The 26754-nt window shown below is 37.4% G+C and overlaps 2 protein-coding genes across 4 annotated transcripts in view; one reads left to right on the plus strand and one right to left on the minus strand.

The window, feature by feature from the left end:
* Positions 1-6396, minus strand: part of METTL15 (methyltransferase like 15) — a 127954-nt gene extending 121558 nt beyond the window's left edge. The window contains exons 1-2 of one of the 3 annotated variants that reach the window (XM_030483046.1): positions 6363-6396; positions 3913-4192 (exon numbers count right to left, since the gene is read on the minus strand). In XM_030483046.1, coding sequence (XP_030338906.1) covers positions 3913-4176 — 264 coding nt within the window. In that variant the 5' untranslated portion in view covers positions 4177-4192; positions 6363-6396. Of the gene's footprint in view, positions 1-3912; positions 4193-6180; positions 6335-6362 lie in introns of those variants that run through there. The other 2 variants (XM_030483047.1, XR_003990971.1) reach the window with 2 other exon arrangements.
* Positions 6397-6432: 36 nt separating this feature from the next.
* The window catches only part of KIF18A (kinesin family member 18A), a 38367-nt gene continuing 18045 nt past the window's right edge, over positions 6433-26754 (plus strand). The window contains exons 1-12 of the mRNA XM_030483048.1: positions 6433-6486; positions 7329-7721; positions 8401-8558; positions 9674-9778; positions 10767-10877; positions 15733-15930; positions 17185-17361; positions 18191-18265; positions 18548-18657; positions 23374-23536; positions 24375-24539; positions 25691-25812. Of these exons, the coding sequence (XP_030338908.1) occupies positions 7394-7721; positions 8401-8558; positions 9674-9778; positions 10767-10877; positions 15733-15930; positions 17185-17361; positions 18191-18265; positions 18548-18657; positions 23374-23536; positions 24375-24539; positions 25691-25812 (1712 nt within the window). The 5' untranslated portion in view covers positions 6433-6486; positions 7329-7393. The remainder of the gene's footprint in view (positions 6487-7328; positions 7722-8400; positions 8559-9673; positions 9779-10766; positions 10878-15732; positions 15931-17184; positions 17362-18190; positions 18266-18547; positions 18658-23373; positions 23537-24374; positions 24540-25690; positions 25813-26754) is intronic.

Raw genomic sequence — 26754 nt, forward strand, 5'->3', positions numbered from 1 at the left:
TACAGACATGGGTATAAAGAAACTAAGACAACAATTTCGAAACAATAGACTTGGCTTTCACGCACCAGCAGTCTACCTCATCTTCCTCTGAGTGTCATTTAACCAATATCTTGACATCTTGACTAACTAGCTCTGTGAAACAGGAAGGAGACAACTATGCTCCACATCAACAATATCCAACAGTGGCAACAGAATTTCAGGAGGTGAAAGGCTACTGTCTTCAAACTAATTGCAGAGCTCAAGCAGCACCTCAGCAACAAAAGACCAGTATTTGCCTGTCAGCAATGTCTTATGCTTCCTCTTGCTATTTTGGAAGGCCGTGCTCATAGTATCTGTCAGTTGAAAAAGAACCATTTGACCTTTAGATGCATGAAAACAGTAGCTGTCCTGAGAACAACGCAATATATATCTGGAAAACTGGAAAGCTCATAGCAAAGCTTGATGATTTTAAGAAATACATGTCTCTTTCTAGAAGATAGGTATCACACACTATTTCCAAGACAAAGAGGATATCCCATTCAATGAAAGCTGGGTAGTAAAAATAACCTTTATAATTTTATAAAGAATCAAAGACAATACTTCCACAAGAAGTCCTAGCTAACTCAAGATGATGTCAGACAAAACCTGGAGAAAATTAACTGCCTTATTTTTTAGACACAAGTTCACATAATGAGACAAAAACATCATATGATATTAACTCTGTTTCTGATGAATCACTAAAACACTGGAGAAAAGGGAATGTTTCATTCATTCTTTCTCACCTCAAGTTTGACCACCTATCATTTAATTTACAGGTATTAAAAAATGCTTCCAGGAGTATCTTAAACCAAATAGTACTCCTAGACCTCAATGCATCTCCATTTTAGTCTATTCTAGATTATATTTAAAGCAAAACCACAGATATATCAGATTACAGGCTTCTCCATACAATCTGAGTAGGGTGTAACATTTCTTTTTGTTCTAGTTGGAGTTTAAATATTATACCCAGAAGTGTTCTGTTTGTGCTTGAGCACTATCAAAATAGTTTCCTAGAGCTCTGCAACCTGTAAGAACCTTTGTTATTAGACCCCATGAGAATAATTAAAATCACAAAGTTTCATCCTCTCTCATTCACACTAGAACACACCGCTAACGAAATTCTTTCTCATACAACTATAGTAATACGATGTGGAAGAAATCCACACCTCTAGTTAAAAAACAAGTCACTATTGCAAAGGAAAAAATAGGAAAAAGCAGGGTGAAAACTGGGAAAACATGCTTCTGGTTGTCCAAAGACATTCACTCTGAAAATATGCTTGGTTCTTAAAGAGAACAGAGAAAACTCAAGCTGCCCTGACAACTGCAGAAACATTGGTCGAGTACACATAAAGAACACTAGTGGACTGATAAGACCAACGTTTTGTTTAGTCAATACAGTAAACTTAAAGAGGAAATTACTTGTGTGTGGATTTATTGCAACAGACTTTTCATTGAGAAGCGATGTAGATTGGTAAAAAACAATTTGTACACATGCTTCAAAGACAGGACTACTACAGGGACAGAAACAAGCGCTAAGGCAATAAAAGAGTCAAAGATAAGTGGAAATGCTATTGCTTAAATCCCTGACAAACAGATTCCACAAACAAAAAGACAGTCAATAAGAATATTCATTAGGAGGGTACTAACATCTTCATCTCAGCTGTGTCTTACTCTTAACTAACATTTATTTTCTTAGGGCCCCCTGTAAGTAAAATGAAAACCCCATTGACCAACCAAAACCAAAGGGAGAATATTATCCATCTAATTGGATTTTCTTTATATTGGCAACTCTTTGTCGTAGGACACAAGAAAGAGAGGCCCAAATCAGCTTTTTCATAACAAAGAATTTAACCGTGTTAAAACCAAGTAAAGGAAATCTTGGTGTGCATAGAAGAAAGCAGACAAACAAAATCCAAGATCAGAACATTACCTTCCCTGCCCACAAAATAAAGTGCTCACGGACTTCCAAATTATGACTATAACCTCAAAAATGTAAATTGATACGACAGTCCCTGTTGATATCCATGTTAACAGAAACTGTACCACCGCTGTCAGGGAGAAACAGTCTTAATTTTTGTTCAAAACTTCACTGATGCTTACTCTATCAAAACTCAGTTGACACACCGCTCCCTTTTGCAGACTACTTATTTTCAAAACCTGAAGCTTCAGAAAGTGCTGCAAATAGACAATTTACTCTGTCAGTAAAAAAACATGGAAGTGCTGTTTCAGTTAAGCTAAAGAGGATAGCTATATTATAAATGCTTCTGTTCAACGTAACGCACTTGTGCTGTCTTGTATCTGTCATTAGTGGTTCACCACTACCTCAGGAATCTGTAAAACCACGTATACAGAGACCCGAAAACACCCTACCCCAACAGTAAGCTATTTTACATTCATAAATACTTAAGTTATCAAAAAGCCTTCAGGGACAACAACAGCTACTCTCCATAACTTACAACCATGAATAGTTTCTTTTGGAAATTCTATTGCCAAATAAGTTTGGGGTTTTTTTATATCAACAAACAGAGTTTATTAGTCAGTCAGCTTCTTGATTTTTATTTACGTAGAAACTTACACAACTGGAAGAAATAGCTTTACATACAGCATCACAACTTGTATGTTCATTTAATGTATGAAAATTTCATCATGGCTGTTACATCTGTGAACTCAAAGCTCCTAGGATATTTCACTAGTTCAGGTATTTTCAGCAGTAGGACGCATGCCAAAGCAATGTGTATGTGTCAATATTTACACTATTCTGATTCTCTCTCATTTTCAAAACACTTAAAATGATACGTTGTCTTCCAAACAAAAGTTCTCACAAAGCAACACACAAAATTTGACCACAATTTCATGCTCCCTGAACACACTTCAAACTTGCCACGCCCCTTTGCCATTGTTGTACGATGCTGGTTTTGAGTAAAAATAAACAGACACATACTTTGAACTTTCTACTTCTTTATGGATCATTTCAGTCTTTGTAGTGAAACTACTTATTGGTAAGCCTAAATAAGATTCTATGAAGTTAATATATAAAGAGACAAAATCACAGATGAAAGCATCTGAAATGTGAAAATTATTTAAGCATTTAAGTTGTGTAAGAAATCCTTTCTATTTACTCTTGTATTTAAGATACCTCAGATGAAAACTGTTTCACTGTATCATTTTTGTAAAGGCAATGTGTAACAGTATACTTACCTTACACCAGTAGAATGTAGATATATCAAAACTGCAGTGTAGAGAGACCTGAGCTAACCCAGATACCAAAAGGAGTTTACAGACAGTACCATAGTGAAATAAGATGACTTGTAGTACCTACCACATTGCTGATGCTAAACCATTTCTGGTACCATACGCAGTCATTTTCTAACTACTGTACCTCTACTGTGCACCATATTATGCAGTGTAAGCGGATGCTAAGGAAACGCAGTGCCTCAAACCAAGTAAAACCATGGAAGTAACTATCTCTAAACAAGGTATGATTATGATCATGATTTTAAAAACCTACATAGTTACTACCTCTCATACAAAAGAAAAGAGCACCTCACAAACTGATGACATAACCACACAAGAAAACTTTCTGCTACTATTAGTAATTAACACAACCCTAGAAATACACAGAAAGACAAGCACAAAAGCAAGAAATTATTCAAACACTTACTACGGCTTTAACAAATACTGCTTATTTGGGGATTCAGGAATACAGATACCAGATTTCTATTATTACTAATACAGAGCCTTAATTTGAATTGCAAAAAAATTTAGAACCTTTAAAACATGCAACTGATTCTTAAAGAGCATCTCTGCATTCCTCTAAACAAAAGTTATCCCTACAGTGCACTAATTTTACTTCTGGACTGCTACTGAATCACAAATGTTAATCACTTAACTCACCTCACCTGGCTGAGGGGATAAACAATTAACAACCTCCTCCAGCATCACTGGTATGTGCAATCTTCCACGATCATTGTTTTCTATACTTTGAGGCAACTCTTCAGTTTCACATTTCTGGATGGTTTGTTCCTTTAACTCCAAGTCAGAAAGCTTTTTTGACGAAGAATGGATCCTCCCGGCCAAAATAGCCACATTTATTGAATTCAGTTTTAAGTTGCGCAAAACCAAACATTTGTAAACTTGGCACACACGCTGGGATAACATTTTGGAGTTGATCAACCTAGAAAAACAGTAGATGTCGGGAATTACTGCAACACAGTTAAAACAGTAGGTTTAAAAAACGAAGTGGAAATGCTGTAAGTAAAGCATTACACAATCCAAGATGGGCAGTTTTAAATGAGAAAGTCTAACTTGTTTCAGAATTTTCTATCTTATCTACCAATCAATCATATGCAAGCAACAATGGTTTTCCTTTTGTAAGAAACACCTTATTTTCCTTTACACTGGCAAACGCTATCAATGTCCCAGAGACTTTAGCATTAAATGACTAACAACATCTGAGCACAACCAGAACAGTGACTTCACTTTCAGGTTGCACCCCTCCATTTTGCCAAAAATGAGACATTTGCTCAGAGTAGCAGCACTCTGGTTGCCAAGTTCTCCGTATTTCCAGTTAAAATGGGAATGCACAAATCAAATACAACAATCAGATTTCAAACAGTGCTATAATTTAGCATTACACATGTAATAAATTCATGGGTTTTGTTACCATAGAATCGTTAGGTTGGAAAGGACCTTAAGATCATCTGGTTCCAACCCCCCTGCCATGGGCAGGGACACCTCGCACTAGACCATGTCACCCAAGACTCTGTCCAGCCTGGCCTTGAACGCTGCCAGGGATGGGGCAGCTACAGCTTCTCTGGGCAACCTGTGCCAGGGCGTCACCTCCCTCACAGTAAAGAACTTCTTCCTTATACCTAACCTAAACTTGCCCTGTTTAAGTCTGAACCCATGACCCCTTGTCCTATCGCTACAATCCCTGTATTACATCTTAATAAACACAGCCAGAGCTAAGAACACTCCAGAGTAAAACTAACTGAAATAATACTCAAGACTCTGGAAAAACCCAAGTGGTTAGCTACATAGTTTAACTACACGGAGAACTGATGACTTTTTTCACTCTGTCTAAACCACTCCAGAAAGCAAGCCAGTAACCAGCTAGAATTATTTCCATTTAAAAAAAAAAAAAAAAAAAAAAAGGGAAAAAAAGAAAAAATAAAGTTTAACATAGGCGATAACAAGGCTTTATTTGTAAGATCTCTGGATTTCTTTATGGAGCCGAGACCTTCTGTGATACTGTATTGCATACCCTCTTCCGCCAGACAACAAACTTGCAAACTTTGAAATAAAAGCATTTGAAAAAGTGCCACCCTACATTTGTACCATTAGCAAAAGGGCAACCTTATGTTAACCAATAGATTTTTATTCTGTGCTTTGCTTGGATTTACCAAACCAGAGGCCTGACGTGTTATTTTGCCTGCGTAAATAAGATCATGGAAATTTATTCTCATAACAATTTGTCTCAGCTTTCAGATTTAGGAGAAAATACTAAGGTGAGGAAAATAGTGCCCCTTCACCTTAAATCTGAAAGTGTATGTCACTCTACATAACCTCTCACAGTCACGCCAGAGCCCCAGGGTTCTCCAAGGAACTGCAATACCTCCACAAAAACATATGAGCAGGGTGAAGATCAACAATCACTCAACTTCCACTGTCCTATGTTGTTGGTAGGAACACCCAAGAAATGGTGTTAACACCAGGGACACACTTTGCTTTCACCCAACCTCAGTCTACACAATTAAGGGGTCTGTTTCTCCTCAGAAGTGAGCAGAACCGCGTTACTTTCTTACAGCACGTGCCTTAAGCGGCATTCGGGCACGGTTTGAGGCAGGACTTGCATCGAGGCTAAAAAAAACCGGACTCCGCAGGGATTCTTCCTCAGAGACGGCCGAAAAAGCGGCACTCCGCCCGCACCCCGGCCACGCCGCGCCGGGCCCCTGCCACTACACGGCAGGAAGAAACCAGGACACAAAAGGGACCTTGTGTAGGGAACAAGAACCGCCCGCCCTGCCAGGCCTGGAAAAAGAAAAACCCCCTCATGGCGGGCTGTGTCGCTGACCCTCGCACACCCCTCACCGCAGCCCCCTCCGCCCCTCACACAGCCCTCTCTCCCCTGAGGCTCAAAAAAGGCGGGAAACTGTGAATAACCTCCACTCGGCCTCCACGCCAGCAGAGCCACTGCCCAAGGCAGCCGCCCGCAGCCGCTGCGGGACACGGCTCACTCCAGGGGCCCGCACACCCACGCGCGCGACATTACAGAGCTGCCGAACCCCGGGGGCGACCGCGCCAGAACCGACCAGGCCCCAGCACGGACCGACCGGCGCGCTTACCATCGACACCGTCGCGCTGTCGACGTCACGGGAGCGACGGCCAATGAGGAGGCGGGAGGGCGGGCCGCCTGTGTTTGAATTCGGCGGGCGCGGCGGGCGGTGGTTGCTCTGCTGAGGGGGTGAGGTGAGTGGTGGCTGGGGCGGCAGTCGCGATCCTCTGCTCTGCCTTTGGTGGTGCGGTGCGGTTGACTCTGGTGGCGCGCTCCGGGGGAGGGCTGTTTGCGGTGGGTCGAGAGCGTTTGGGGGGACTGCGCTTGCATGTATCCGGGTGCTCTCTCCATTTTATGGCTTTGCTTCGCAGCCGTGTTTTAGTCAACCCAGGGTTTGTGTGGCTTGGCTGAGAGGGGGGCAGTTTGCTCTAAGGCCGCAACAGCGTTACGAAGACCCTCTACTGCGAAGGTCGCTGTCTGGTGTTAGGAGTGAGCAACTTTCAGTTGTCAGCAGTGATGGCCCATTAAAAAGAAGTTCTGATTTGACATACGTGGAAGGTGTTTTTGTACCCTTTACGAATTATGTTAATGTGAATCCCCTTTTAACTGTCTCTTTAAACCTACGTCCTACGTGACTAAACCAGTAACCCAGAGAAAGCAGAGAGGCGGTTACTCTGTGTTTTATTAAAGGACAAAAAAAACCCCACTTCTTTAATCTAGGGAAACCCGGTAGCTTATCTGCAATCTTCCTCTCAAATGGAGGAAAGCCGGTAGATGTTTTACGAGTTTAAATTGTTGAAATAAGCGTAAGAATTTCTCGGGGAAATACTAATTCGTTTTCTTAAAGCTGTGCTGAATTGGGTCACCTTTTCAGGCCAGTTACCGTGCTTTCCAAAGGGCTAGCTAACAGAGGGAAGGGGAGATGCAGCACAAGTGCGAGCTCCTAATCCTAGTTAAAGGCATGGACTATTCAGAAGGTTATATTTGAAATATAAGGCCTTTCGAGCTTTGGGTTGTTTTTTTTTGTTAATTTCAGAGAAGATTCAGCTGCTTGATCTGAAAGAGTCCTGGAAGTGAAGAAGAAGGGGCTAAAGGGATGTTATGTCTGCTACTAAGGAAGATGATGTCTGTAATCATGTCAAAGTGGTGGTCCGTGTCCGTCCAGAGTCTCAAAAAGAAAAAGATGGCAACTTTACCAAGGTTGTCCATGTTGTTGACCAGCATATATTGGTCTTTGATCCAAAGGAGGAGGAAGTTAGCTTTTTTCACGGAAAGAAAATGACCCATAGGGATATTAATAAAAGACAAAAGAAAGACCTGAAATTCGTGTTTGATGCTGTTTTTGCTGAAAGTTCAACCCAGTTGGAAGTTTTTGAGCATACTACCAAAAGTGTGATCGATGGCTTCTTAAATGGATATAACTGCACAGGTAACTTTATTATTTATCATCTGCAATTCAAAAACTTTACGGAATTCCTCAAAGTTTCTACCATTGTGTCCAATGGCTGCAGAAGCCTTGAGAGAGGCTGAGATGTAAATAATATAAATATTTTTATTTTAATTTATGGATATGAGAGGCTGATGTTTTGGCCTGTGAAAGTTAGGGTAGCTCTATTTTGAAAATGAGTTCATGTTAGGGCTGTAATACACTTTAGAATTTTATTGGATATGTGTATGCTTATGAGGGGAGCTTTCTGGAAAGAGTTACTCAACCGGAAGCGGCTGTATCACTGTGTGATAGCCTGCTTTCTGAACTCTCTTTAAGAGCTTGGTTCTTTTAATTGGCAAATGGAGTATGATGGGGAAATGAAATAACCTACCTGCAATAAGTTGATGTCTTAGGATTTGGAGAGAAAGCAAAGTTTCATCGTAAACTGACAGTGAATAAATTTGGAACTAAAAATTGAAAAGTAAATGTGATTTTTTGAAATGGCTTTCTCATTATAGCTGTAAAAGGTAAAGCCCAAGTAAGAAACTTGATCAGTTTATGCAAACAGCTATGCAGAATAACAGAGGTGTGAGGATGTCCATTTGACACTTGTGTTCCTGATTAGCTTACTGGTATAAAGTGTGTCTCTTTGCTGTATTGTTATTCTGTGAAACTTCAGTGCTTGCATATGGTGCAACGGGAGCTGGAAAGACTCATACGATGCTGGGTTCTCCTGAAGATCCTGGTGTGATGTATTTAACCATGATGGCGCTTTATAATTGCATGGATGAAATAAAAGAAGATAAAATATGCAATATTGCTGTCTCTTATTTAGAGGTGAGTTCTTGTATTTGGTATGTTGCTTTTAATAGGACATATTTTAAGGAAAAAATCTGATTTTGCCTTTCTTCAGCCCTTTTCAGGACTTTACAAAATGTATCCCTGATAGGAATGAATCTAAACTGTACTCCACAAATTTGGTGTTATTCATGGGCATCTGTTGCAGTTTTACAGAAGGCTGTCCAAAAAGGACTATCTTTTCTAATGTCTTCAGTGAACATTCTAATGACTTTTGTTTTGCTGGCCAGTTACATCCCTCTGAAGTTCTGTTGATGTGTAAAGGAAAAATCTTTTCAGGGTTATATTTAACAATATAACTTAACAATAAAATCCTATAAGCACTGTGAGATCACACAATGAAGTATCTAATCCCTTTTTGATAATGATTTTTAAAGTTTTTAATTTATTTGTCTGAGACAGAGCGCAACTGCTTGAATTAGAGCTGCTATGTCAATGGTTAGCTCTTTACAAATATTGCTTTTGTTCTTTGTCATCTCTCTCCAACTTTTTTGCATCACAGTTCTGTTTTCACAAGTAGGTGTCTTGGCACTGCTGTCAAGTAGTAGTAGTGAAATTGTTACCTTCTAGCCCTGTCAAAGTCTTAATGGAAGAATAGTTAGTATTTGGCAGGTGAGGAGGGAGAGAAGGAGGAGGGAATAGTTTGCTTTGCCATGTACTATTTCAAGTGCTTCCACAGACCAAGTAATAAAGCATTTAACAAGTTTAACAGAAGTACATAGGGATTAAGTGGTCTTGCTGAAGTTTATGGATTATGAGGTGTAATAAAGGACAAATGCTATGGATTTATGCTTTCTGCAAAATTTGGGTGTTTTTGTAAACTAAAATTTGATTTTTTTTTTTAATTTTTTTTTAATGAACAATTATTTACTAGGAAAGAGTGGCTCCCACTTCAATGGCTAAAAAAAATCATGCCAATTAATGTTTCAAGCTCAGTATAGGAGAACTCTTTGGCAAAATTACTACACAATGAATTTGTTACTTTGTCTTAAAGAAGTGTTAAAAAGACTGTGTTGATTTCTGTTTAGTTAAGTTTAATCCTGGCAAGTTTGGGAGGACAGTTGTATTAAAAGATTTTCAATTCCCTTTCAAAGGTCTACAATGAACAGATCCGTGATCTGCTGGTAAACTCGGGACCTCTGGCTGTTCGTGAAGATACCCAGAAAGGGGTGGTAGTTCAAGGGCTAACGTTACATCAGGTATGTAAATAGGTGTTGAAATTCAGGATGCTTCACGGTGCATTTGAGAAAATGGGTAAGATTCCATTGCTCTGTGGAAGCTGTGTCCAACTAAATTATTTCCTAGTGGGCTTTTTTTCTGGTCATAATCACCAATACCTTAGTAACTTGGAAACATAAGTAATGATTCAAAAGCATGTTGTTGGGAAAAAAAAGTGGTGATGTTGAATACAAATAGATAAAAGCATTTATTGCTCATTATCAAAAGGGTACCATTGGTTTGATGCTCACCTTCAAGATCCGGGTTTTTTGCTAAAATATCTTAGCATTTGTTCAAGAAATTCACTGTCTTCAGTGCTGTCTTGGAGTGTTCTACACCCCTGCAATGTCTTAATGTTGGTTTTGTTTTTAAATAGCCATGTTTGAGAAGTTTCATGTTAAATTGCCTTTCCAGGCCAGTGTAGCAATTCTTTGGCTAAGTCAGTGACAGAATCTGAAAATCAACTCTCATGGACCTATTTTCCTGCAGCCTTTTAGTGTACGCTACATGCTGTGTAGGTTCCAGCTTTTGTGTACAAAGAATAATGATTCAAGAGGAAACAGTGTTATTAGGTTGGCTCACTCTGTAAATGCAATCCTTCACAAAGCTTGTGTCTTCTGGGGAAAAAATTAGTATATTGGTGTTTAATGCATTGGCATAAGAAAAATTAAGTCAATCATTAAGTAAGGCTTCTTATAACAATGGAGAACCTCAGCAGGTTTGTTTAAATTCTTCACTAAAAAATTATCTGATTTTAAAGTGCTTGCTTTTCTCAGTTAAATAGCAGTAAGGTACAAGTGTTTGAAGTACTTCAAATTCAGAACAGGAAATTTTTCTTAGTTCTAGGTAACTAAAATTTCAAGTTCCTCTTTTTTTTTCTAAGGCAAATGTTAATGTCTTTTAGATCAGTGTAGAATCTCCTACAGTTGACTAAAAGAAGTGCATTTATCTTTTACTCTACCCTTAAAGCCTAAATCAGCAGAGGAAATCCTTCAAATGTTGGATTATGGAAATAACAACAGAACACAGCACCCCACAGATGTAAATGCCTCCTCTTCCCGGTCCCACGCTGTCTTTCAGGTAAGATGAGACAGGAGGCGTACAGTGGTCATTACTGTGAGTTGTAGGTTTTAATTAAAGCTGAATGCAATGGAAGCTTTTGGGGTTTTTTTTAAACTAACTGTGTTGAACCTTAGTTTAGGTTAGAGGAGAATGAAGTTTTCCAGTTTATTGTTCTCTTTGACTTGTAAGTATGTAAATATTCATAGTGATTTCACTGAACTAATCTTTTCCAGTATAAAGGCCTCTAGTTCCAATAGTTTGAAATAATATTCCATGGAAGAAATAGCTTTTCTGGAAAGCTGTAATCTTGAACAGCTGTTGGGGTTTTGGTGTTAGTTTGGGGTTTTTTTAATGCTTTATGGTTAATGAAACCATGAATGCTTAATGGTTTAATTCCATTGCTCCGCATTTTTCTAGGAAAAATATGTTACAGAATGCAGTTATATGTCTATGAACTGAGAATCTCAAGTAGGACTTTCTCATTCTGCTTGCTCTGGAGAATGTTGATTTTTATACTAAAGTAATTTCTTCCTGTTCTTGTATATACCAAGTTTTAGTACAATTAAAGCAGTGTATGTGCTCTGAAAATATCTCCATACACATGTTTTCAAAATGAAATTCTGATTTTTAGTTTCCATCTATAGGAGTTTTAAATCTGTTGTAGAAATCTGCTAAAACTTAAGACTTCTCCGAAGATTATTGCTGTTTGATAACCACCGCCTTATCCTTCTGATTCCTTACATGCAACCTGTGATGCTTTCAAAAAATAGTATTTAAAAAATCAGTCTTGTTAACTAAAATTTCCTTTATTTCTGTTTCTAGTGCATACTGCAAAGCACATTATCTTGAATAATTAAATGTTACCATTCTGGGTTTCAAAATAGTAAAATAAATTTCAATTCCTTGAACTACTGGTAAACTTTCACTGTTAGGTAGTTCTTAACTCTACCTGCAGACTTAGACAATGCTTAATAACTATAGCCAGAAGTTTCTATTTTGACATAGATGATGGCAGTGCAGTAGCTGTAAAGTTACCATGCCACAACTCTACTGTCAAGATTGATGAGAAGTGGTTAGTAACAGGCAGTATGTGTCTTAAATTGATCTCATGGTAGATACACCTGCTTGTTAGCAAAGGTTGCACATGCACCAAATAAACTATAGTGTCAAAATTACTAAACCTATTATCTTATTACGATTTTGTTTGAATGTTTAACAAAAAAAACTTGATTGGTATTTATGCTTTTTTTTTTTTTTTTTTTTAATAAATTATCATTTGAAACTATTTCTAGCTTACAGAGGAGAAAATTAAACCAAATATGAATGCTTGCAGATGAGAGGATTGTTTTCTTTCTGGCAATATAAGTAAAAACGTAATGAAAAGAAACATCCTCTCCTATTTAAATATTATAGGAACAGCAAATACATAATTTGTGTGTGTGTATATACATGAATATATTTGAGATGCAGCCTTGTTTGCCATGCGCTGAATGAAAGCTGTTATGCTCAATGGTCTTGTCAATGTTTTTCATATTATGGTCTAAAATGAACAAGCTTTGGGGTTTTTTATTTGTGTGCATATTATATACACACTGTGAACTGGCGTGTTGCATGAAGAAGTACAAATAACAATCATTTGATTATGAAATACTGTACAGTAAGCATCTGACTTTAAAGATCAAGAAGGATACGCTTTTGTAGCTCATACATATTAAGCCCTGAATGATTTTTCTCTGATTTCATTGTTGTTGATAATAGAATTCTTAAGATTATTTAAGCTAGTGTGAACATTTGTGTCTTTGAGATTGAGATGACTGACAAAGTTACTTTTGGAGTAATCCCTTCACGTTCTTTCTTTGTTTTTCCTGTGTCCCCATAGCAGTAGTGGCCAGCAAAATACCCTTGACTCTGTAAAGTGCACTGGCTGTCTTTTAGCCAGTCTCCGTACACAGCTGCAGTCAGTTAAATGGCATGCTTGACTGACCTTGATTTCATGGACAAATATCTAGGGGTTACAGCTTGTTCATGAAGCAAAGGACCTTTCAATGTAAAGGACAGGCATTGCCATGTCATGGCTGGAAGCATGTTCTGCTCTGTACTCATCATTCAGTCTCGGTGCACAGTTCGTTCACCAAAACTGCCAGACTGATTCTGTTGAAGGATACTAGAGTTGGCAAAGCCTTTCTCTGGTATGCTTTGCAGTATTCCTAATCCAGTTATTCCTGTCATGAGGTAATCCTGAATGTTTGTTGTATTTGTCTTTTGAGATGGTCTAGCTGTCAATCAAGATATTTAATTGCTTTTGCTTAAGTTGTATTTTCTGCCAAGTGCACAAAGTATTGGTAAAAGCAATGGTTAGTTTTGTTAAACAATTGTATTTTGAATATGTGATTTGTATAAATATCTATTAATATGGTGTGTTCTCGGAGATAAACAAGTGCAGCCTTTGAATAATAGCGCACTTCAGAGTGAATGGGTTTTAAGCCTTTTTCACAGAAGTGACTTCATGCTTGAGAGGAGGAGAGGATTAATCATTAATCTGGAAAAATGTGTACATAAATGTTTAATAGGAATGCTGCATCTGCATGTGGCACTTGAAAGGAATATTACTGTTGCTAACTAGGTAGGTCCATTGAATGCACTGGAAGTTTAACTGATGTTAATTTGTGTGTACTCATTTAAGCAAATTCACAACCATACACTTTTTAAGTGGGTTCTTAAATACTCTATCTACTTGATGCACTTAGTAGTGGTGGCATCTGTAAGAAGTAATTACAAACTAGTCAATTAGTGCTACAAGTAACCACTTGTGTCAGTTTTTATTTCCACAAATTTGTGGTATTTAGCAAACATGTCTTACCTGCTTATTCTTTGTTTTATTGCCTCATTGCTTCCACAGGTAAAAATGATGAGAAATGCCTGTTGCTGTCTTGATTCCTCTTAATTTTTAAGTTTTCTGTTATTTTTTTAGAGTTGCTTTTGTTTGTAGAGAAATGTTTGTTTGTTTTATGCTGGAGATGATTTTTGTTGTTCACTTTATTGGAGCAGGATGTTTTCTGGGGCTGACTCAAAGTAGTAAAAGTCTTGTCCCAGGACATTCCAAGCTAATCTTTGCCTTACTGTACCATCTGTCTTAGGTTTGAAATATCTATCTAGGTCAGGCAATTACTGCATTTGAAAGTAAAATCCCAATTGCCACACTGCTCTATTGAAAATGTTTTGCTGACGGACAGAGAAGTAGGAAAGATCCTGCTTTGGGGTATCTCCTGTATCTTTTGAATTTTTATAAAAGATGTGTCATACAACATAGTTTGGCTGTCACTCCACTTTTCTCTACTTCACTAATGATAGTTACTGGGTTCTGGTAGAATGTTAGTTAGGTGGAGATAGCTACTTTTCCAAGGTAAGTACTGGGGAGTGGTTTTTTTGGTTTGGGTTGGGTTTTTTTTTTTGGGGGGGGGGGGGGGGGTTTGTTATGTTGTTTTTTTGTGGTTGGTTTTGGTTTTTTGGGTTTGTTTTTTTTTTTTAATTTTACTAGAAATAGAACCTACTTGTATTGTTTGATAGAGAAACACTTCTATTTGGTATAGATATTTTGTGGCAAGTTATAAGAATTTTATTCACTCCCAATATTTGCAAATTTTTTTGGTGGTGTAAATTGCTGTGAAGATTTCACTGCTGATGTACAAAGCTTAAAACTGCAGAACTGGTGAGATGTTGACAAATAAAGACAACTCCTTTACATGTAGGGCAACTTGTTCCCAATTCACTGTCTAAAAGTGCATTCATGAAATTGTCAGTAATCATGAGCCTGGCAAATGGCAAGGCGCTCAATACAAAAGAAGGGAGAATTTCTAGAGAATCCTGAACAAGTAAAAGCCATCTAAGGATAACATTAATTCTTCTTATTGACTGCATAACCATGCTTTGCCTACTTGTTCATAAGCCTGAGGAAAGAATATCTTCACTAGCAGAAGGAAGCAAAAGTGTTTACTACTTTGTACATCTCCTGTGCCATGAAAATTTCAGGAAAGAAGGGGTGAGAGGGAACAGCTTTGCAGAAAGGCCTGGAGTAATATGTGTGTTCACAGCAGTAAATTAGTATTATTCCCTTATTAGTGGTAGTTACAGTTAAGTCTAAATCACTGGAAGTCCAGCCTTTTTCCTGGTTTGTCCCTGTATATGTGTATCCTTATGGCATACTTTTAAAGGTGCCTTGAGAAAGTGAAGACCCTTTTTAGTTTGAAGTGAAATAGCGTGTTATACATCTTGAGTGCTGAAGAGTTGAGAGCTATTTTAGCTATGAAATTCATTTGAAGCTCTCCAATCTTTGCCACTCTGGTAAGCACTGGCCTAGTTGCTTGCTTACTTCTCTGCAGCAAAAGAGAGGAGAGGGAAATAACCCATTTTATTTAAGTGAGAGGGCTAGATGGGGAAACAATTACTTAACACTGGCAGACTGATGTCCAGCCAGTCCTCAAGCAGTGGGAACTGTGGAGAAACCAAAAAAGCTGGAGCAAAAGCTAAACACTGGTGTGCCACCAGCACTACTGGGGTCACAAATATGAAAGTACCATACAGGCTGCTATGCCGAAAATTAACCAAACCCAGTGCAGCCACAACCTGCTTCTTTTTCCTTACTAATAGCTGAAGCTGGTGAGTTTAAGGGGTCAGTGTCAGAAGTGGATTCACTGTTTTCCATTAGGCCAAACTACCTATTGGTGTTAGGTATATACTGGAAGGTTTAACTTGGATTCTGAGAAGGATGCCAATGTTTCTGAAAACAGTTGTTACGCTGTAAAATAAAGTTATTGCTTAGAGTAACAAGACTCGTTAGTTGTTACTTTTTAATTATTTTCTTTTTTTATTGTAGATCTATCTAAGGCAGCAAGATAAGCCAGCCAGTATCAACCAAAATGTTCGCATCGCCAAAATGTCTCTCATTGACCTGGCAGGATCTGAACGTGCCAGTGCAACAAATGCCAAGGGGGCCCGTTTTAGAGAAGGAGCAAATATTAACCGCTCCCTGCTAGCTCTGGGAAATGTCATTAATGCCTTGGCAGATCCAAAGGTATGTGCTTCTTTGCCATGCAGTCCTCACCTCCTAGTGTTCTGAAAATAGTTTGAAAAATTGTAAGCTTTCATTGACTTTAATTCACAGTCCTAATGGGAGAGTTCTCAAAAATAGTGTGCAGCCACCTAAGGATAGTGTCAAAGATGAATGTACCTCCTTTTCTTAACCACACTTTTCAAAATCAAGCATATGTAGAGAAGATTGCATGAGTGAATATATAGCCTTATTAAGACAAAGACTTTTCCAGAGGTTTATGCCCTTTAATCTTAGGGGAGGAAGCTCTTATAAGAGAAAACACCTGTCCAAACTTGTTCTTTTGTATTGTTGCATGTTTCCATACACCCACACTCACAGCCTTTTCCCCGCCATCCCATTCACAGTAGTGAATTAATCTTGTCATCTGGCTCACTAACTCCAGGGAAGGAGTGGGGACAGTTGTGTGGGAGAAGGACAAAACCTCCTGAACTTTTGCCAAAGACAAGTCCAGTGCCTACAGCTACACTGTTTTTGTTCTCTGGTCAGCTAACAATTTCCGCCTTCAATTATGCCAGAGAAAAATGATCAAAGCTTTTATTTCCCTTCCTGGTGCCACACATTCTCATCATCATCTTGTTGGAGTGGGAGGCAGAATTTAAAATCCGTACACGGACCATAAGTGAGATTCTTCATGTTGACTTACTTGGTGCAAGACTGGGATACTAGTGATCTAACTGGGGTACTGTGAGATGAAGATTCTGTATATGTGATTGGGGAAAAAAAAAAAAAAGCTTCGCAAAGCTGACTTTGGGTTGCCTAGAAAGATTGTGTTATCTCCATCCTGTAAGATAGTTAAAACCCGAGTTGGCATAGACCTTGGCTGCTTACTGTAGGTAACCATGCTTTGAGCAGAGGGATTGGGCTAAATGGATCTTGAGAGGTCCTTCCCAACCTCCATTTTTCTGTAAACTGTAAGTAGTTTAATGTAGTCTGCCTTTCCTGTTAGTTGCCCACATCACAAAAATAGTTGTCATGTATCTGGACATCAGAAAGAAACCTGGCTAACACGTGTGGTATAAAAGTATTAAAGAGTTCCAAGAGATTTAAATCATTTGAAATGTATATGTAGTTGTGAGAAAGATTACTTATGTCAAAGAAAAGCTCCAAGGCTGTTTATTGTGGTTTATGGCCTTTTTGAAATTCTAAGCAGACTAAAGGTGAATATTTAAAATACAGTTGACTAACCCATAAATTGCATATCAACTTTCTTTCTAGAGTAAGAAACAGCACATTCCTTATCGGAACAGCAAGCTCACTCGTTTATTGAAAGATTCTCTTGGAGGAAATTGCCGAACAATAATGATAGCTGCCATTAGTCCATCGTCTATGTTCTATGATGATACATATAATACACTTAAGTATGCAAACCGAGCAAAGGATATCAAGTCTTCTGTGAGTATGTTGGTATTTATTGATCTATCAAAGTATAATAAAACAATATTGAGAGAGTTATTTCTTTTAGAAGATTGTAATTTCCTTTACTTCTGTCCTAAAATTTTGTTCACTTAGCTCTTGTTTCTTACAATTAATTACTCATCTGAGTGAGAAATGGAGGTGCAAAAAGCAACATAGCTTCATTAGTGGGGTGATGCTGCCAGTTTGGAAGTTTGTTTTCTGACCGTCAATTTTAGAAATAATTCTCAGCTGGTAGAATTCACAGCCAGTTTCAGTATCTTACTACTTTCTCAGGGAACTGTAAAGCATATTAAAGAAATGGCTAAGCAGTTGTGCAAGAGCCAGTCTAGGTTTGTTACAGGTAGAATTCAGCTGGAGATTATATTGATACATCAAAAGCTACTGGAGTGACCTGTTGTCTCCTCTCTGTCTTCTATAATACTTTGTAGCGTTGCTTCTAATTTCTTCTATGTAATATGGGTTGACTGTAGTTTCCACGTGTTGCAAATGTAAACATAGTTTTTTATAATAAAAGGCAGAAGATACGCGTAAAATAGTAAACCTAGGCTGAATAAGTGCAAAATGTGCTTGTGCATATAAATAATTACTTTTTTACTGTTCTGTTGAAGGAAATGGTCATGGGAGTGCAACAGGTGACTCCAGAAGTTGGGAGTCATTTTTGTTGTGCAAGTCAGGATTTTATTCACCCCTTTCTTCATAATGCAGTACAAGTGTAATTATGTAGTACTTACAGACAGTGTATTTATTATGCAGGAAAACATGAAGGAGCCTTCTTAAATTCTAACTTGTTCCTTTTCTTTAACAGTTGAAGAGCAATGTTGTTAGTTTGGACAGTCACATAAGCCAGTATGTTAAAATTTGCAATGAACAAAAGAAAGAGGTATGTTTAAAAAAAAAAAAAAAAAATCTATTGTTGAAAGTGTGAAAAATTAATTGTTACAATTTTGAATAAAAAAATGTATATATGTTTATAGGATTAAACCTATATGGCAATATTGTCCTAATTCTGCCATATAGTCTTTAAAAGTAAGATATTTTGTCCTCTAAGAAGAATATCGCTTACTGCCATTTGTAAAGTTTTTCAAGACATAAGCACAGAATGATAGGTTTAAAAACAACAGACCCATTATATTCCAACTAAAAGGTACCTTTTTTGGTTTAGATCCTAATGTTGAAAGAGAAGCTTAGAGAATATGAAGAAAAGCAAGGAAGCATTCCTGGAAATCCTAATGCCGCAATACTTTCAAGCAACCAACAAGTGATAATACAAAGGTAAGTGAATCACATGACAATCTTGCTTCAAAATTGGGGTTTGCATAACTTGTAAAAGCATCTGTAGAACAACTCTTTCCAATGTAGGTTTCCTCATTTTTAGCATTGCTTTACTTTGCCTAGGTGTGGCTTTGCATAATTTATCACTTCTTTACAGAACAGCTTGGTGGTGGATTTAAAACAAAGCAAATATTGTATACTTGAAATATTCTGATATTAACCTTCTAGGAAAATTCGGTGAAACACTGCAAGATAACTGTGATCCTCAAGGAGCTGACATAACTCGCTCTGACATCACAATTGAGATCAGTGATGAAGGGTCTTGCATCTATAGGTACTTTCTTACAAAGTATTTCCTAGATTGACAGAAGTGCAACAATATCAGTATTCTGTGGGTTGTATTTATTCCTATCAAGTTTTCATTAGAACTGCTGATATCAAGAGTATTTTTTTGTTGAACCTTACTGAAAGTTATGACCCTCATCAGTGCATATGTGGTTTTTAAAATGCTTATGTGCTGGCTTTTTTTAAAGCTTATCAATAGCTTCGTTATTGTAATGAAGAAATTTCATGGCAGAATGGGGTATTTTTGTCTCAAGGCTACCAATATTATTCTGTATTAACATGCAGATGGAATTCTACCACTCGTAACACAAAAGATGTTAGGACAAGTGTTCTCAAAGGAAGCTCTAGAGCTCTGTAGGGCTAAAAAGTTCTTTTCTACAACCAAAAGCTAACAATTTTGGAGAAAAATAACAGCTTCTTTAACCTTGGTTGTATAAAGTACTATCTTGCAATGTAGATTTTCAGAATAACCAACATCAAATGTAAATTTTATCGATTTCTTATCCTATTTTGAGCCAATATTTAGCAAAATTGCTATGTATTGATTTTAAGTTACCTTGACTTTTTGGATCTGATGCCTATTGTTGTGTTACTAAAAGGATCCCCATGTGAGAACACTTGTCTTTCAAAAAGCTGAGAGCATGTGTGTGTATACATACATATGCATGTATACATATATACACACACATATGCAGTAGCAGATGAAAATTATGTGGTGCCAGCCAGCAAATTAAAAATTCATCAAACAAAAATACAGTAAAGAACCCAAAGCAAACAAGCCAAACTACTAAATAGCCATATAGTGGGCTGAGCCATAACCTAACAATAGAAATAGAATGATCAGTGTAACAAAAGAGTAGCGTTATATTTGAGTTCTATGTAATACAGAAGTACAATGCATTTAAGAAAGGGGAAAAGAAGTTGAACTTAATAGCAACAAAAGCTTCCTGATATATCTGTCTATAGAACACTCTTACTTAGAGAATAAGTCGTCCATCTCACAGGCCTTTTAAAACCAGGCAAAGTCATTTAATAACAGGAAAAAATCCTTTTTCTGGTAGGAAGCTTATGTTCATGACACAAAAAATGTGCAAATGTCCTACAAGTAAGAGTAAGTTACTACAGTTTTGAAGGTATTAATAAAGTGGTCAAAATCTAGACTTCTAAAATCAAGATGATAGGTTTTGAGGAGAGGCACAGTATTATTTACAAGGGTTTTTATCAATAACTCTAGGAACATGTTACCAAATGGAACTTAATTTGAAATTCCAAAACTATAGTCTTAAGTTCTAATGGTGGTGTTTCTCCTCACAGTCTACTTTAGTTAAGTAATTGGGCAGGCAACACATATAAGCAGCAGGAAGGAGCATATGAATGCTAGCTTTCAGCAAAGCTACGTAACAGGTCTTTTTTTGTGGGTGGGCAGAATGTAGTTTGCATAAATGATAGCTGCTGCCAGATAGTATTTTGGTAATAAGTTTCCTGCAAGGTTTAAGAGAAGCAAGAACTTGAAGTTCTTCTTTCCACAGAGTTTAATTTATGTTTGTAGGTTCCTCACTTTCTATTGCTTTTATATTTCTTGGTCTCTTTTTATTCTTGGTGATGTTCCTGTCTGTCTTTTCTGATGTGACAGTCTCTGATGACAGCACACAAAAAAGTAACAGATTAAGACATGATATATGAATTTGTTGCAGAAGTCAATCTATTCCATAAGAAGGTTAGGTTTTTGTGTGAAAGTCTTTCTGGATCTGTCTCTGCATATCTCACCACATATTTCTGAGAATTATTCACCTAGGTTTATTCAGTTAACTTCTTAATGGCCATTTGAATGTGGTATTTTTTTAACCTGGAAAACTTTGGTAAAAATCCGTTCAAAGCAAAATTCTCTCTGAGCTTCATTTTACTGGCTGTCCAGATGTTTCAATAAACCTCTCATTCAAGTTTATTTTTATTTAATTTTCAAAAGAAGTGTAGGCTGCCAAGCCATATTGAGAGTTCTGACAGTTTTCGTGCATATTTTTGCACTGTAAGTCTTTAAGGTTAATTTAATTTCTTGTGATTTGCCCTTTATTTCATTCTATGTGTGTGGGAAGAGTCAGTCAAAGGCAAGGTCTCTAAAATGTCTTTTCAAAATGCCGGACACATTCCATGCCAAGATTTCTTGGTCAGAGAATGTTAGGGTGTTAATGTTCTGGAATAGCCATAGAGACACATGTAAGCTTATCCCAATCGCTCTAGATATAGGCAATAAAGTGGATGTTTCATTCTGTTCTTCCTCATGAGGATCCTGTCAGATTCATCCTACTGATAGTATGGGTGATGAGTTGATTTCCCCCATCTTTACAGGTTTTGAAGGTATTCTGCTGTCCTTTCCCTTCCATTTGGGACAGGGTAGAGAGCCTTATTCAGAATCTTGTGTTTCAGTCTAACTACCTATGGCTTTTGCTTCACTGCTATCTGGAAGAAACTTGCTGATTACACCACTTGCTTCTTCAAAACCAAAGGTCATTCCTGCTCCCTCTGTCTAAAGCTTGGTCATGCGTTGTCTGCCAACCCTTAGAGTCTGGAGCCTGTTGAGGTAGCAGTGGACACTGGAACTACCACCGCCAGGTCCACAAGCTCTTTGAGATTAGGTAGCACAAAGTTCATACCCTGGATATGCCTGCAGGATCACTTTGTCATTTTTAAATGAAGAAGAGAGGGTGGAGATAAGAAGTGTGCTTACTCAAAGAATGAATCCAGTTCAAGGCAAGAGTTTTGCAAAGGCTTCTTTACTTGATGCTATATTTGGGGCACTGATCATTATATGTACACAGAGTTGAATCTACCTGTAATGGTTCCTCACAGTGACTGTACACAGAATCTACAGCCTCTCTTACATTATGCCCAGGGTTTTACTGTGAAGTAAATTGAGAGAGAGGATTCACCTTCATTTCGTATTGCTGTTTCCCAGACAGCTGGGAGGAACCATGTTTCTATGGATACTACTATAGTACTGCAGACTGTATAGATAGTAACAGTGTAGGGTAAGAACTCTGATATTCTGCAGCTGACTATGTTATACCTTAAAGAAATATTATGTCTAAATCCTGTGTGAGCTTTAGTACACAATTTACCTAGATATGTAGACACTTGAGTAAAACTGTAGAATTTCTAAAACTGTACATAAGAATTCATTTGTTAATTCTGTTCACTTTTAAAATGACAGTAATAAACCACTAGAATAAAAGACTTGCCATTATTCAGACTTTAGACTATGTAATGGAATTGCAACTTCTGAAACAGTGGCAAGAAGTCAACTACATGGCAAAAATGTCTTTTCAACTTGCTCTCTGGTTGCACCTATGTGTTATTTTATAGTATTAGTATGGTATTTAATGTTGTTACTGTTTATACTCAACACTGTATAATGACCTCAAATGTTGCATGTCTTTAGAATGTTTGCATGCTACCGGCTCGGCTTAAACCACAACAGCATGTTAAACTGTGCCTTTATTCTTATGGAAAGTTCTAGCGTGTCAGTAGGATGTTACGACATGGCTTGAATACAAGGCTGGTCTTTATTGAAATATACAGTATCTTTTTGGGCTCTTCTGTACTGCATTTTGAGTATTCAGGAGTGAAGTGAGAAAGTACCATGACTGAAACTTATACTGCAATACGGTAGTGCTTCTAGGCTTTTTCCTTATCCTTGTTATTCTCATTTACATTGCAGGCTAAGGATAAGCAGATTTTGAGGCTATTTAAACATTGGTCTCCTTAGAATAAGTTTTAAGTACCTTCTATCATTAGTTTGTGTTTTTCTCACCTCTTAGCCTAGTATGTGTTAAAACATGATGCATGTTCTGATTTTTGTCATCCATTGGTGATTAAAATTATACAACAAAATTTCAGAGAAAGGGAGCAACTGAAGACTTCTGGTTTTAATTTTTTGAGAGATAGCTAGCAGGTTTTTGAAGACCTTGTGTGTCTATGGCAACAGTAGTCTGATATGTTTAATAAATTGGTATAGGGAGAGAACATGGATATTTAGTTTGTTTTGGAGGTAGAGATAAGACCTATGTGAATAAGTTGGATATCTTTCTTTTGAATCCCAGTGTCGTCTTCATAAATACAACAAGGCTTATTTCTAGTGTCCCCCCCTTCAAAATTTACATCCCATTTCTAGTTCGGGTACATAAAATCACTACTGAAGTGCTGGCACTTTATTTAGTCCTAATCTAGAACAGCCTTTACTTTTTTCCTCTTAATTTTTGTATATTTATTTCATTAACCTCTAATTGAAAGTTCCCCTTGTGTGGAGGAGATGGTCATTCAAAAAAGTCTTCAGTAAGTAATCCATTATTTATTATTATCTTTTGGTTCTAATAGATACAAAGAAATCCTTAAAAATGTGTTTGCAAACCGTGAGGAAGTTAGAAAAGAATACCTCAAATTGGAAATGCAACTAAAGGAAAATGCCCTGAAGACACATTACCAGAAACAATGTCATGAACAAATTCAACTGATGTGCTCTGAAGAAAGAGTAGAAAAGGTGAGTTTTCCGTAACGTAATACAAGGTATCATCTTAGTTTTGCTGTACTAATGTATGGTTTTTGCTCGAGTAATTATATAATCACTTAATGCTTAATGATTAAAATGAGACCAGTTATCACTTCTCTGTGACAAACTGAGTTAGTGTCTTAATTTTTCGAGTGTATTGCAAACTACATATGTCCTCCAAATAGAAGGAGTCTCCTTTGCCTTGTTAGGACACTGCATCACTCATTCTGCTTGCTGGTGCTGGTTTTGTGCCTTTTTCCTTGTCAAATTTCAGAGAAGCATCAGAAGAATTTTGGTGCTTGAACATGGAGGATGTTCCTTTTGCCAGATACTCCATCCTTTAGTGAGTTCTGCTTAGGACATATTGCTTTAGGAAAACAAAGCAGGTTAAATTCCATCTTCATATTCATGCTTGAGCAGAAATTGTTAGGTTATTTGTATCTAGAAGTGTGCCTGTCTGTATGTGCACAAGTAGTTTTTCAGTCTTTCCAACTTAAGATAATTATGGCCTGGAACAGAAATTGATCAAATCCAAGGTATTATTCTTCAAAGGAATAATCAGATGACACTGCTCTCTGTTAAAAGGGTTTCCAGGAAAAGGGGGAAGGGAGGGGGGGGGAAGAGGAATGAAAATATTTAAAGTAATGCCTGTAAGAGACTGTACTAAACTTTTATTAAACTGATCAGAAATGCAAAATGTTTGTTATTCCCAGTTAAGTGTAACAGTATGGAAAAAGACTTTTCTGAGATAGAGAGAGAGATAGAGATATATATAAAAAATATTTGTGAACATCATTTGAAAGTTTTCACTTTAAATGCTGATTTTTAGGCCACTTGCAAGAGGAATCAAAGGCTTGCAATGCTTAGAACCCGCCGTGTGCACATACAGCAGAAGAGAGAGGAGGAGGCTGAACGTTTTGAGGAAAATACCAATTGGCTGCATCGTGTTGAGAATGAAATGCGTCTCCTGAGTCAAGATGGGTGCATTCCAAAGGTAAAATGCCTTTCATTTCAAGTACAGGTTTCATGCAAGCAACATGTAAGCAACATCTGACTATAGTTAAGAATAGATTTTAATTATTGGCCTCCTCCCCCACCCTGTCTCACTTCTGTTCACGGTTCCTGCCATTCTTTCAGGGTGGTTTCAAATTCCAGTGTTAGTTGTTTCTGTTCTTTTGCCTTCAAATGGTTCATTATTTGTGCAAGTGTTCCTTGGTCATGAAAGTAGATGATGACATGCAAAAATGCATGCTAAAGGGGAGTAAGCATGTTATTGTTGGGCAGTTCAGATAGCTGCCAGTATTGATACTGCTCCTGGCCATTCACTTCTAGTCTTGCCTTTACAGTAGCTCCTGATGCTTGTTGAACCGTGTGACAACCTAATTCTTAGCCTGGCCAAAAAAACCTTTGGTGGGAGAAGAGTGGGAAGGGGAAAAGAAGTGGGAAGTTAAGTTCTGTGCCAAACATTAGCAAGTAGAGTCAACTCAGTGCAGCCTCAGACAAGCACCAGAGCTGGGAGAGGAGATGAAGTCCTGTACAGAAACAAGGACAAGACAAGACAAGGCAGCTGGGGTGTTGTTCCTCTGTGCCTTTTGGTTTCAGCCAGCAAGTGAAGTGGCTTAAATGATACTGTAATGAGCGCTGATCTGACTCATATATTGGAACATATTTCAATACGTGTATTTTTGTTGGGATGACAAAAATGTGTTGATACCTTAAAATAAATTAACTAAGATATTTCAAAGAGGATACTGGCATCTTGGGAAGATGGCTAAGTACAATGAGGACTTGTCCCAGATAATGTCACTGAAACTCAGATATGGAGCCAGTGCACAGGAAAAGATGAGCATGTTTTTGGGCATGCATAGATAATCATAGATGTGTGCCTGTTGGATTCTTAATGCTAATTACAGCACACTCGCTGTTGGTCAAACAGCTCTACAAAGCATTATTTATGCATGCAAAAGAAAATCAAAAAAATCATACTTTTTTACCATAAAACTTCAATAATATAGATCTCCATCTTTTCAAGATAGGATGAATTAATATTACTTTCGGTTTGAATTTTAGTTTCTCACTATCAGCTTGATGTGCAGTTGTTTCATTTTGGGTTTTGTTTTTTTTTTTCCTTGCTAATTTCCCAAGGAACTCTGTGAAGATCTGCAGTGTTGCCATTTAAAGCTAGAAGTTAAAGACCTGAAAGCCCAGATTGAGCACATGTTATCTCTGGTGTCCCTTCAAGATCGGCATTATAAGCAGACAGAAAAGTAAGTATGGTTTCATAGCAGGTGTGATAAGACTTATATGCTGGTATTTGTAACTTCAGAAGACATATCTATAGAATTTAGTTTTAGTTGAAACAGAAGCAGGATGTTTATCAAACTTTTTTTCTGTGTTAGAATTGTGTTTCAAGTAAGATGTAAAATAATAACTTAAGTCTTGGCCTGTATTCACAATGGTTTAACAGAAACTGCAGGTATACTCTAGTGCTTGTTATTTCTATTTAACTTTCTTCTTCGCATAGTTTTTCCAAATTGTTCAATAGATCCAGGTGCCTTTATTTTCTTCTGTGTTGAAGAGCAGTATTGATTTTTTTGTGTTTGTGTTCTCTTAATTTCTTGCTTTGTTGACATTAATAAATTTACCTGTGTAAAAAAACATTTACTATTGAACTCAAATATAGCTAGTCAGTCTGGGGAAAAAAAAAAATCTGAATTTGCAGGTAAGCAACCAGCTTTTTATTATCAGTCTCTTGAAAATGTTGCTTTTCTTCCTCGCTTGGAGAAGAGGCTGTTACCATAAACATGACAAAAAGTAATACATAAGCAAGCTTTTTAAAGCTACAAAGTTAATAATTACAAAGTTGCCTCCTTGGCTTTTATATATATACACTCCTTCCCATATTGCATGAACCTACTTTTTAGTCTTGCAACTGACTCCGCAGTTAATGAATTCCTGTGTTCAGGAGGAATTCCTAAGCTTTTGTCACTTCAATTTGATTTGCAGGAGTGTGTGGATCTTAATGTATTCCATTCTTTAATTAAAGATCATAGTATCTTAATTTATTTGGAGTAGGCTTCTAATAAGGTTCTATGCACATATGATTAAGATCTCCTTGGTTTAATCCACATTATTTGTTTTATACACTTGTTCATTTATCTGATACTTGATTTTAGAAAGTCATAATTCAATCGAGAAATACTGACTTT

The sequence above is a fragment of the Strigops habroptila genome, chromosome 4, assembly GCF_004027225.2.
Source record: "Strigops habroptila isolate Jane chromosome 4, bStrHab1.2.pri, whole genome shotgun sequence".
In the NCBI taxonomy this organism is placed as follows: Eukaryota; Metazoa; Chordata; class Aves; order Psittaciformes; family Psittacidae; genus Strigops; species Strigops habroptila.